The sequence below is a fragment of the Austrofundulus limnaeus genome, unplaced genomic scaffold, assembly GCF_001266775.1.
Source record: "Austrofundulus limnaeus strain Quisiro unplaced genomic scaffold, Austrofundulus_limnaeus-1.0 Scaffold14, whole genome shotgun sequence".
Lineage (NCBI taxonomy): Eukaryota > Metazoa > Chordata > Actinopteri > Cyprinodontiformes > Rivulidae > Austrofundulus > Austrofundulus limnaeus.
Genome location: NW_013952416.1, coordinates 2,589,254 through 2,602,171, shown reverse-complemented (window position 1 = coordinate 2,602,171; position 12,918 = coordinate 2,589,254). Strand labels below are relative to the sequence as shown.

The 12,918-nt window shown below is 40.1% G+C and overlaps 1 protein-coding gene across 4 annotated transcripts in view; it reads left to right on the top strand.

Moving 5' to 3' along the window:
- Positions 1-12,918, top strand: part of aopep (aminopeptidase O (putative)) — an 89,038-nt gene that overhangs the window by 59,081 nt on the left and 17,039 nt on the right. For 3 of the 4 annotated variants that reach the window (XM_014002683.1, XM_014002682.1, XM_014002686.1), the window contains one exon: positions 10,553-10,669. In XM_014002683.1, the coding sequence (XP_013858137.1) occupies positions 10,553-10,669 (117 nt within the window). Of the gene's footprint in view, positions 1-10,552; positions 10,672-12,918 lie in introns of those variants that run through there. The other variant, XM_014002687.1, reaches the window with a different exon arrangement.

Genomic DNA, 12,918 nt, shown 5'->3' with positions numbered 1-12,918 from the left:
GCTAGCACCGAGCTAATACATATAAGGCAATACAGCGTCAGTGCTTGCACAAAGGCTAACAGGCTAAGCTAAGCAGCTCTGTTGTCCTCCATCTATATTTTCAGTTACAGGCTGAGTCATTTCTACCTTCTCCTCTCTGTCAACGCTCTCTGGTTTCATTTAAAAGAGCCGATCATCAGATATTGTCCAAGATTAACCTTCAGGGTGGATATAGCTCGCTAACACCGATGACCTATCCACTTCATTATTTACCCAGAATGCTTTGTGTGTAAATAAAATGGCTCTGTCTGTGTTAAAATATGTTTTTAAAAATTTACAAAACTAAACAACCTACAGTATTTTTACGGTCTTTATTTTACAGTTTGTTTATCAAATAAAGTCTAATGTTACAACTAATCAGGGATCCCTTTAACATATAATTCTGAGCTAAAGCTCTACAATGAAAGGTGGCAGGTGATGCGCATTTCCTTTAAAAAATGCAAACCATTTGTTTTATTTGTCTTTRGTGCATCAGTGTGTGTCTCTTTGGGAGTGTGCCTGCCTCTGCAGCTGTGTGTGTCTGTCAGTCTGCATGTGCAGCAGATAGCTGGGTTTAGTCCACCCTGCATACCTCTGTCAGCGCAGAACGGAGTTTACACAGGCGACAATACACCCTGCACGCACACACACACACACACACACACGGACGTCAAACATGTTGACGCTGCTCACACACAGGCAGACGGCCATAATAAGACTCGGAGCTGCGGGAGAATCCAGAGTCTCCTGCTGAACTTGACCTTTCTCAGATGGCTCTGTTCACGTAAGCCTCGCTCCACTGTCTCCTCTTCCCGTCTCGCCTGTTACTGTCAGTCCCTGTTTGTCTTTGACTCTGGGTGCCACAGTCATCCCATCCTGCCTCCTGTTTTCCCTCCTCCTCACTAAGGCTCTTTTTCTCTCTCTCTCTCTGTGTATCTTTCAGCAGCAGTAGATGCTATCACATCACACTCGAGGTCATCGCTGGTGCATGTTTGTGTTTTACCCATATTATTATCTAGCTCAGCCTGCGTGTGCGCTGACGTTTATGCATTTTTTTATGTCATGTCTGCTTACATTTTCTTAACGGCTATGAAACAACATGAAGGAAACGTGTTTTTAGTTTTCAGTGTGCCTCTCATTAATCCTAGACGGATTAAGTGTCCACTACAATAATAAAATGTGTCTAATGGCCAATTTTATATTACCAATCATTTCCCTCAGTGATAATATTAAACTACAATCACAGGCCGCACTCAGTAGCAGGATCAGACACGATGAAATGAACCCTGTTATGTTTCCAGGAGGTGGGAAGTTTAAGACCAAAGAAGTCAATCTGAAAGTTTTGCAAATGTGTAAAACACCTGCATGTGTTCTTGTGTGAGCATAAGGAACTCATCTAAATTTCCAAAATGCTGTTAATTTTGGATTAAAATCACATTTTCCTTTCAGTGTGTATTTTTGTCTGGAATGGAAGTAACACGTTTCTCCCTTCATGGCTGAGTTCAGTCTCAGTTATGATATTTACTCACATTTAGCTGTGATTATGCCTCAGATTTGCCTCAGTCTTTGTTTCAATAAACATACATATCATGTTTTTGTTTTATTTTTGCTGAGTTTTGTGGATAAAAACCTGAGGCTGTTGTGTAAAGTCTGCTTCAGCATAGCCAAAGGACTTACAGTGGGGTGACAGGTCCATGTGTAAAAAAGAGTTGATGATCCAGCTGTTTTACAGTTTGAGCCTGATGAAGCTCTGCACTGTTACATAATGAGAGACTGTTCCTCAGATTCTTTGCCAGTGAGACCTGATCATTGCATTAGTCAAGGCTAAAAACTTGTCAGACGAAACATCTTAATTTCTGTGGTGCTTTCCCAGCCACAGGCTCTGTTTACTTATTTTAATCAAGGTGGCGAGTTTTATGTTTTATTTTGTCTGAGCAGTGTAGGTTATCACAACACGCTGACTATTAGTTTATCGTTGTTTTGGTTTCCATTGAGTTTTTTCATGATAATYAAAGCCCAGAATATCACTTTCACCACACACGCCTGTCTCCAGAAGGGCTTGTTTCCCTCAGTTTGTGTTGTTCAAATAAAAAGCCTCCATATCCAGTCACCTCGCTGTTTGTCTGAACTGGCGTCCAGCTGTTTGGATGTGTCACCAGATTACAAATGCTACAGATTTTTCTCTCTCACACACAAACAGCAGTCTCTTTGTTCCACTTCTGTTTCAAAGGCCTCTGTCTTTCAAAGGCTTATGGGTGGTGCAGGGGCAAAGCACTGCAAAAACTGTCCATCTTACCAAGTTTTAAAATCTTATATCCAGCCAAAAAGTCTTTTTGATCTTGTTTTGAGGCTGATTTACTAAAAAGAACTTATTGTGAAAGAATAATAATCTTGTTTTCAGAATGTGTAAGATTATTTGTCTTGGTAGTCTGAAAATTTGACTCAAATTAAGTCAAAAATTTCTGCCAATGGAGTAAGAAAATTTTACTTGGTGAAATACTTGAAATAAGAAAAAATTGAGTCCAATCAAGTATTTTAAGAGTCTTACCAAGTAAAATTTTCTTACTCCATTGGCAGAAATGCTTGACTTGATTTGAGTCAAATTTTCAGACTAACAAGACAAATAATCCTCTGAAAACAAGATTATTATTCTTACACAATCAGTTCTTGTTTAGTAAATCAGTCTCAAAACAAGATCAAAAAGACTTTTTGGCTGGATATAAGATTTTAAAACTTGGTTAGGTGGACATTTTTTGCAGTGTGAGATCTGACTTCAGTCCCATGTTTGTTGCTCCTTTTTGCAGTGTATTTGGATCAGTGGGGTTCATTAAACATTTCTGGTGAAGACACTGATAAGGAGTTTTTTTTAATATATATATTTTCTAACAGTGGTAGTAGTGACAACTGTCCAGCAAGGGAGGAGAGATTTTTAGAACTGTGAGGAAAGTATAAAAAGATTGTTTGTTTCTCTACTGGGAAGGGTAAGAAAGGTTTGTGGGAGGCAGAGGAGAAGGAGGAGTGGTAAAGCGAGGGAGGCATCCACTGGAGACAGTCAGATTTGCAGCTTGCGTCAAAGCACAAAGTGCCAGAGATTAATTAAACTTCCCCTGTTTTGGAGGTGTGTGAATAGATGTGAGTCAGAGCGGTGATGAGTAGGAGAGAAAACATTTTAATTGCCTTTATGGTCAGTGCCACATTGCAGGAACTTATTTTTTTTAACATAACAAATACTCTCCAACTCCTGCAGCTGCAACATGAAAGGACAGCGTGATCACACAAAGGCAAAATCCAAAACATTTAGAAAATAATCGCAACAACTTTTAAGGATACTGTTTTATTTTGTTTTATTTTTTAACCACTGCAACTTTTTSATCAGCCTGAACTACCAAACAGTATTATTTGGGGAAATTCCCAGCAACTTTTTCTAACAACAAGCAGCTAATTAAACATACATGTGTTCACAGAATGCATGAACATACGCAGGTCACTGTTATACACCAACAAAGAGTCAAATAAATCTAGCCCATGGCACAAATCGAGCATGCGGTTTGTTTTTAATCAAAAATTCAAAGAAACCAAACCTTCAATCAAACCTTTTCTCTTTTGTTTCTCTGTTTTTCGGTGCCTGCCTTTTAAACTCCCTTTGTATATTTTAACGTTTGATTAGGCTCAGGTCTGATTGCAGCAGCTAGTTTCCACAAACACGGGTGAAACGCGCAGCCGCATTCTGCAATCTGGAGCCGCTGTGCTCCTTGATTAGAGCGGCCGTCGAATGGAAAGGAGCGCTGACCGAGCGCCGTTAATGATTAAATTAACAGATAGGCAGCGGGAGCCGTCGGTCATTGTCGAGGTCATCTGCGTGTGAGATCATCGCGGCGCTGCAGCAACAGRAGGCGTGACATCATTTGAGGAAACGATGGAACAACACGCAGCTCCATTTCTGGAGTTGAAAGGGCAACATGTGACTCATAGATAACCTTTCTGTATCTCCTGTGGGTCTGTTTGTGTTCCAACCCATTACCCAAAATTGGTTTACAAATCCTATAACAGCAGACCATTTTATAATGTCCTTTCAGACATTCTGAAGCCCTTAGATTGCAGTATCATATCCTCACAGTGAATGAGTTCATTCTTCTCTATAGCCCACTTATCATATTTATAGCATCCTCACATTTCGCCTGTATCTTTTGCTTAAAATCTCCAACACATGAATCCACAAGCAAAGGTAATCAAACCTGTTAAAATGGGARGGTAATACATATGATGACTAGCTGAAGGAAACGCTTTCTGGGTGAATGAATAAAAATCGGTCTAATCGGTGATGCTCACCTGTTCAGGAAAAACACAACGTGAATAAAAACTGTCAGAACATTAGCAACGAATCAAMGATTTTTAAAGATTTAAAATTAGTGAGCTGCAAACATTTTCTTTTCTGTTTTTTAATTTGATTTTATACATCAGATATTTGTTTAAAAAAAGAGGTTTTTTGGAAAGATTAAAAACAATATCTTACCTGTTGTAGATGGCATTTTTTGAATGGCTTTTCCTTGAAGAGTTTGATTGTGACTAGCCTGGACCTTGCCTTCCTACGCAACTCCGCTCAATTCTAGTTTCCCTTCACTGCTCCGTCTGGGACTTCTCCCATAAAGAATGATTTCGCTGGCAGATTTTTAGCCGGGCCAATCAGAGAACAGAACGTCGATTTTTTGCGCAGTCTCTGCTTGTAGTTTATTTTACCTGGGCCAATCAGCAAACAGAAGGCGGAGTTTTGAATGACGTTGATGTTCTGCGCAGTGTCTGCTAGTTAGTTTAGCATACGGCAGTGGAGGAAGTGAATGAAGCCAGTCCGTGTTGATAAGGCTTCCAAATTAAATTAAATTTGTCTGACAAAYCAGCAGCTCTCATTTAGAGTCGTCTCGTTCGGCTCGGTACTTTTCTCCTCTCAGTAGGCTTGTTTACAGCACACGCAATTTCTGGMTAGCTTCTTAGCTTAGCCTCCYTCACAGCTATGGTCACAGTCAGCGACATACGTTGCAGCCAACTGATCCAATCATTTTAAACTTCAGCAGAGGCCACGCCTCCTGCAAGAAACGCTTCTCTAAGCAGCAAGTCCAGACCCTTGTACGAAGCAAAGTGAAGGACAGGGTCTGGTTTAAACCAGGCTAGATCGTGACTGGTCTAGGCCTTAAAGCTCGACCAGGCTAAAGAGGATTGATGTCTTAAAACACCTCCAGTCTCAAACTTGTCATAGCAGTTAATGCTAACGCTGTTTTTATACCAGTACACCACTCGTAAGTTTCGCATTACACAGTTATTCCAGCAGAAATGGTATAGTATTTCTGTTGGGAGTGCTGTAGCTAACTGCTGCCAATGCCACTTGTAAATGACCATAAACTTTTAATGAAAAATATCTATTTAATTCCAAATTATAATGTGAAAGTTTATAATGAAATTAACTGTTTGAGTTTTGAGTTGTTTTTTAATGGCAGCAATCCACTTTGTGCTTTTTCCAGCAGTTTACGTTGACAATTTAGTTTGCCAGTCTGTTCAGGAGGTTGTTCAGAGAGTTATGTACAACAGGTAACGTAACCTTTCCACAGAGCCCTATTAAACAACAAAACAAAAACTATCACTTTAATAAATTCAGTTTGATGYATTGTCCTGGCCTTCCACTGCAGTTTCAGTTGATGGATGTTCTGGCCCTCAAGTGCAGAAAAAAGGCAGACAAAAGGATGCAAAAAGGGTGCAAAGGAGGGTCTTTTAATTGAACGAGCCAGACACAAGAGTTTCCCCCACCCCCCTCCACCCCCTGATGAAAAACTAAAAAAGGAGTTGGTACAGAGATGGCTGGCAGACAGTCATGGAGACAGAGCAACAGCGGAGAGAAAGGAAAAGATTTGTGTGAAAGAAAGAAGGAAATCTAAGTACCTGAGGTGTGTGCCGAGGCCTTTAGCTGTCGGTGCCAGAATGTGTTTTTACGAGCCCGCGGTCAGGCAGAAATAAAAGGCAGCCGAGTGACTGAATGGCACCACACGCAGACACGCGCACGCACGAATGATTCAGTGGCCTCTCGGAAATTACAGTTTGGTTTTATAATGTCACAGTTAGTCAATGTCTCCAGCTCTCATAGTTCTGTGTGATTAAACAAGCAGGACGTTTTCCCCCCCAGTGGCGGGAAAGGTAAGGATAAGGTATTACCAAAAAACATCTGTATTCTTTTAAAGACAAGTCGGTTCTAGTAAAATTTAACGTGTGTTTATAATATCACAAGTCAAAAATTTACCTCAAGAAGCTTTATGGCTTTAACATCATCTGTAGTTTTGGAGAGAAAAGTCATTATTTTAAGGTTCACTTTTTATGTCTTAAAGGTATTTCCTCTCCAGTCCATTGTTCTTTTTTTATACAAATGATCAAAACAAGCTTTCAGGTAGACTTCTTCACTGATAGCTCAATGAGGAACACTAGTCCTAACCCCAACACGGAGAGGACATGTAATTAAGTCATAATTAATGCTCGACTCGTCTTCTGGAGGAACGCCACGGCGAAGCAAATACTCGTGCCGTCCGTGTGTTCGTCCAAGCGGCCAATCGGATTAATTTCGCTCTTTGTTGTGAACGCGATATTCAGCAGTTGGTTTTGGGCCCGTACACCCACACTCATCCGTACACCCACGCAAACAGGCGCCCACAAAACGCAGCTGCCTTTCCTTTTCTCTTCGCTCTTCTCAAATTTTCTCGACTCTTCCCACTCACAGCGGAGCCCACAGAGCCACACATGCGTGAGTATCTACCCTTATTAGGATACTGCGTTGACTGGCATTCATCGAGCAGGGCCTGAGGTCAGTGATTATACCAGAAAAGCTCCCGACGAGGAAACAAACCCACGAACACGCACACACACCCTTGACTAAATATACTTTATTCATAGTTTTCGATAGACATCATATCCTGTGTTTGCCATCGCTGGGTCTCATTGAGCTGTCAGTCACTTAAGCAAACAGTCCGTATTTAGGCATACATCCACATTCATCTGTGTGTGTCATTGTTCTGTAGAGGTTTAGAGGTCAGTGTGCGAGGGGACGTTTCAGCAGCATATTTCCCAGAGGTCCTCGCAAAAGCTCAACCCAATATACAGATGGTGAAAGAGACCCATGTCAGTGCTTTGTGCTCGAGTGGATTGTGTCGGTTGTTTTATATGTATAACATTCATAGGAGTTTTATTGGTCTGAATGCATATTGTGTGGCCAAAAAAAGAAATAAATCAGCACCTGGAATTAAGTAAGCAAATAAGTGCCGGGGSTCTCACTGGAAAACTGCAGTGACTAATGTTTCCACTGGCAACAAGTTATTTATGCAAACTGTGTAGCCTCTTATCCCATAATAAATGATTCATTTTGTGGTTGTAGAAAAACAACTTTTCTGTTCCAGAAGGGTCAAACTARGTGTCTGCATCAAGCAGCTAAAGCAACTAAAGAAACGGCATTGATGAGGAGTAAAACATTAAAATAAGTCCAAATCCTGCATTGTGCATCTTTCCACATAAATCACTGCTGGAGGGCTATGTTTAGCTTTCTATCCTTCAACGCTATTGTTGGAGTCACTCGTGACCTAGTCATGACATAGTGCTGTGTTTGTGTGTTTCACTCTGTGTGTGAGTGTATTTTGAGTTGTTTATAAATGTGCCATCCATACCAGCTTTACCAGCTGGTCTCTTTATTCCTCGTCTGTCTCATCCTTGGACTAACACATTCATTATCCCCAAGCTAAATTAAAATACATATTTAGGACTCAGTGCGGATGGAGTTCAGATAAGCTCATCAGTGCACAAGCTGCATTATTGGAGTCCAAGAAAATTTAAAAAACGTGAAATAGGGTTGCACGATATTGGAAACTGACATTGAGATTGTTTCTAACCCTGCGATGTAGTGTATTGTGATATCAGTAACAATAACAGTTGACTAAGTTCTGTCCATCTTAACAATGAACCGATCTTACCTATTTTTTGGGTTACAAGCATGTTTTTTTGTCTGTATTTGAGTTATTCTTATTTTTTTATTGCTTGTTTTGATTGTGCTGTGGCCTGAATATGTTTCCTTCTATCATGTGCAAACATGAATTGTGTTTTACCACCTAATGTGTTCCCTCTGTGTCTATCTTAGATTCTGTTTCCTTCACYTTTTAATATTAGCATTCGTGCAAAACCATATTTTACCTCTTTTCTTCCTCGTTTTTGTCAAGATCCTTGTCGCATGCAGCCGTTTCTGCTCACAGAGGCAACCCGTCAAAATAAAAACTTTAACATACAGCCATTTAGTTCAGTGACTTGTGGTTTATAGGTTGATTTAATTTGCCTCCCACGTCACAAGATCTGCGATGTGACCATTGCACAAACATACATTGTGATGACAAAGCTCAAATATAGCTCAAATACACATTCAGTTTTTTAACCCTATTGGTAGGACTTGGCTAGAAGATTTGGACATTGAATCCTTTTATCCCTGATTAACTTGTCTTTCTGAGTGCATCACTGACCAGACATGACTTCACAAAGTTCATGAGATATTTTGCTAACAGACAGACTAACCTTCACACACATACACACACTGGGGAAATTACATGTTGCTTTTTGATGGAGACAACCATGGCCCTGTTTGCTATTATATGTACACCATGTGTGTCTGGATAATGACACAAATTAGTTTCAAATGGACCATCATTGACCAGGAATTTGTTTTTGGAGACACTGGTGCAGACGTATTGATTTCCACCATAGCAACATAAATGCATACAGGCAAAACAGGAGCTCCCAGTCACCACAGAAACGCTGTGTGTGTGTGTGTGTCTGCGAGAGTGGTGCTCTAATGTTTAGACTCATTACTTTTCAAAGAGCAGGAGATTGAGAAGGATCATGGATGGGGCCCCAAAGAAACTCTTTGGAGACGGAGACAGCCCTTCAGAAAAACACTCAACCTTCACAAAATGTGGGGAGGAGAAATAAAAAAATAAAGAGGGCGAGTTAATTGAGGGTGAAAAAAAAAAAGACGGGATATCACATGTTCCACAGAGGATGATCAGAGTTTGTGTGCATGGCAGCAGTTGTAGTAGAGTTTGCAAACACGTCGAGCTGTTCGGATTGTCCATAAATTGCATGGATTTTCCCCCATTTTGCAGATGGACAGATAGAGAAATCGCAGATTGTTTTTCAAATCTCACAATTTTTTTCAAAAACTCAGCTTCTAATTTATTTTGTCTCAAACAATACTGTGAATAAAATGAAATAACCATCTCATAACACACTCTAAGTTCTGCTGTTATCTCCGACTCTCGTTCTGTCCCCCCACGGTCAACAGCCCCGCCTCCATATGGATTTTTTCTAAAAATTACGGATTTTTGAGGGTCATGCTACAGGTAAATACCCGAGGGGCTTGACATGTATGAGTTCGAGTCGATGATTTGCCAGCTCGAGTTTGGGTGTTTGTTTCTTCAACAGCCATGTAACTCCGAAAGAATAGATTTCTTTCAATGTGAAAAATATGACTGGCAAAATGGAAAGTATTTTTTACGATCTGTAAAGTAGGATGTYTTCTTTGGTCCTCACTTGTCTTTTTTGTGTTCTCACACTCTGCTTTGCTCAGTTACACACAAACTTCATGCTCATTTTCACGTCAGTCTCCACGGGGCCCAGAGCCATTAATTGTGTCCCAGGCTGGGAGCGGAGGAAAAGTGTTGGGTGTACCCAGCCGAGAGGCAGGCAAGGCTGGGCACAGCTGTCCCCACAGGAAGGAAGCCACTTCCTCATGCGGCTGCCCACGTGGATTCCCAGAATATTTGTCCCTGAAGATGTTTTCCATCAGAAGAAAAAAGGGCTGTGTGCTCCTGATTCACCTCAGGATAGAGTGATCAGTGTTATTGAGCAACGGCAAGGCGTAAAATACTTGGTTTTTATCGCCTCAGTTTTGAATCCCAGAAATGGCTGTAGTCTGGTCTGTTATACGGCTTACAATGCGCAAATGTTCAAACAAACGGGTCTTTTATGGCTGTGTTCCTGAACAGTGCGTCCCTCTTTGGTTCGAAATCTACAAAGACAACATTGTCTCTTTGTCTCACCGTTTTCTCTTTCTCAGCTTCAGAATGTAATATTTCCCCTTCATCTACTTTAATTTATGCCCGTTTTGTAATATTTCTCAGAAGCACAAGATCCACTTGATTTACCATATTTATTTAATTACACTCTCCAGTCTGTTATATTTTTCCACCTGGTCCTTTGTTTGAATGGCTTGATTAATTGCTTGATTTCTATTGATTTTTTTTTCATATAGGCTGTCACAGCACAGAGAAGAAAATTAAACTTGTAGAAAACAATTTGAATGTGAGCAATATTTAAATTAAGCCTGTGAGTCTAGACACTTTTGCTTGTTTACTGCTGCTTTGCATAAGAAAAATGTGACACAGACGTGTTATTAAAAATACAAGGAAAAAGTAAGTTTTATGAGGGTGGCCTTTATTAATATTATGAACTTTTTCTGTTTCCTCAGCTGACGTCAGACCAGCTGGTGATGCTTTTGGAACTTTTGCTGGAAGAATCGGAGCTAAGTGTGGCATTATTGCGTGCTCTGCAAAGAACCTACAGCTTACAGAGACAAGACGCTGAGGTAAGAGCTAGAAAAAATAACAGGCATCCATATACACATGCTCAGACAAGTGAGTAATCTAGCTCCTCAGCTTTTTTTTTGCAGTAATCAAAGTATAAGGTTTCCCGTCTGTTGCCATCCACAAAAAAAAAAAAAAAAAAAAAAAAGAACAGGACTTAAAAACTGACAAAGATGGGATGAGGATTCTCACATGCTTTCAGTTTTCTGAGGATGTTAATTATTTGCTGAGGTTTCTTAGCCAGGTGTGTTCTGAGTTTCCTCACGTGTGTCACGGAGGCATGCAGTCTTGACGTCTGAGTACGGCACGTTATATAAATGTGTGCGATTAAGTCAAAATCTGTCTGTCTTCAATTCTAAAGTGTACTCCAGCAGATTAAATCATAAATGGGGCAGTTTCAAACGTGAGTACAAGATGTGCTGAGGCAAATATGATGGTGGTAAAAGTGGGCAATAAAATAATTCACAGCTCTGCTCTAATTAGAATGAAAGCTTGCAAGCCCTGTCTATAAAAGCAGACTATAATTTTCATTTGGGCTCACGACTCACTGGCCACAAAGACCTAAAATTCAGTCATACTACAACAAAAAATCACTTGTTTTCTTACAATTTTGAGTTGTCCACTAGTCGCACCCTGTTGATATATCACCGGAACCGTTCCCCGAAAGCTTTTAGATGGGATTCTCAATTGTTGTGTCATCAGCAAACATAATGACCTTGTCATCTGAACTAATAGGAAAGGACTAAATACACATCCTTGAGGGATTCCTGTGCTCTGTATGGTGAAGTGTGATTTTACTGCCAACACAAACTGTGTTGTCTTAGAGATGTGTTGTTAAATTAGTTGTAATTATAGCTTTCCTCTATACAGCTGCCATTAGTGACTGAATCCCACAAGTGTTCACTTCCTATTTTAGAGCTAAAGCTCTTTATCAGTACCAAAATGTTTGGTTGTTTTTTGCACACCCAGTATGTAAAAACCTGTAAATTGTCTACACTGAACTCCGTCATTAACACACTGCTCAGTTTGAAAGAGTGATACATATTTAGGTTTTTACTTCTTCCTATTTATTATATGAGCCGTTTTCTTGGGGCAGTAATGGAGTTCAGATGTTCTGTGGAATCAGTCGGGTGGTAACTATACTGAAAACAGATAAGTGAAGCTGCATTGAAATATTTACATTTAAAACGCCAGCCTTTTTTTTTAGTTCACACAGTTCAGTATTTTTTTTATGTTTTTATTCATTTCATTTGCATAGTTTCTCTCCACAGTTATTCTTCAAGCCTTGTAGTCACACACCAACGCTGCTCTGTGTTTCTGCCTCGGCTCCAGCGTTTAAATCAGGGCTCCATAAGTCAGACTTCCTGGCAGATAAAAGCAGTTTCTCATGCGCAATTTCCAGGAAAAACCTTTTGAGTGTTTGCTAAAAATATACAGGGCCATTATGCACATCGTTATACACAAAAAAAAAAAGAAAAGAAAAAAAAGCAAACACTTACACAAACATCCACAAACTTGCACACACCTGTCTAAAGGCCCATCATAATGCCAGTAATCTCATTCAAAGGAGGTTAATCTTCTCCTCTTTTTATAACTGTAGCCATTAATTTTTCTCTGTGTCTGGAGCTCATTTTCTTCCTTTTTTCTCCTCACTCAGCGTTGCCTCGTCTGGCACCGCCTTCTCTTCAGGTGATTGATGATTGATCTGTTTAAAAGTCTTGGATAAATACAGAACTGGGTGTAATTTAGCCTCTGTAACCTCTCAGCATTTACCTCCCAGAGAAATGGAGCTTTTCAGTGTAAATGAATATTGGACAATGGGAACGGCTGTTTGTGATTTCCAGAGGGTGGTAATAGTACTGTCATCCTAAACACATTGTGAAAGGCCTAATGAATCATTTGAAAATATCATTTTATGGTTGAGCTGTTTACACTAAARCTCCTGCTGCTACTCTTATAACGATTTCTTGCAAAGTTTGGATATTTATACATTTCACTGAATTCATTCTGGGGATATTTTTTTGTTGTGTAAATATAATTATAGTTTTGTGTAGCTGCTATAGAAGCGTGTCATTCTGTTACATATTGTTTCACCATCTGTTATGCGCTAAACATATCTTTTGGGAAGTAATGCAGTTTAACAGAGGCACTGTACAATGAAAGTGATAACAGCTTGTCTTTAAGCTGAAGGTGCTGGCGTGCAAACTCTCTGTGTGTGTGTGTGTGTGTGTGTGTGTGTGTGTGTGTGTGT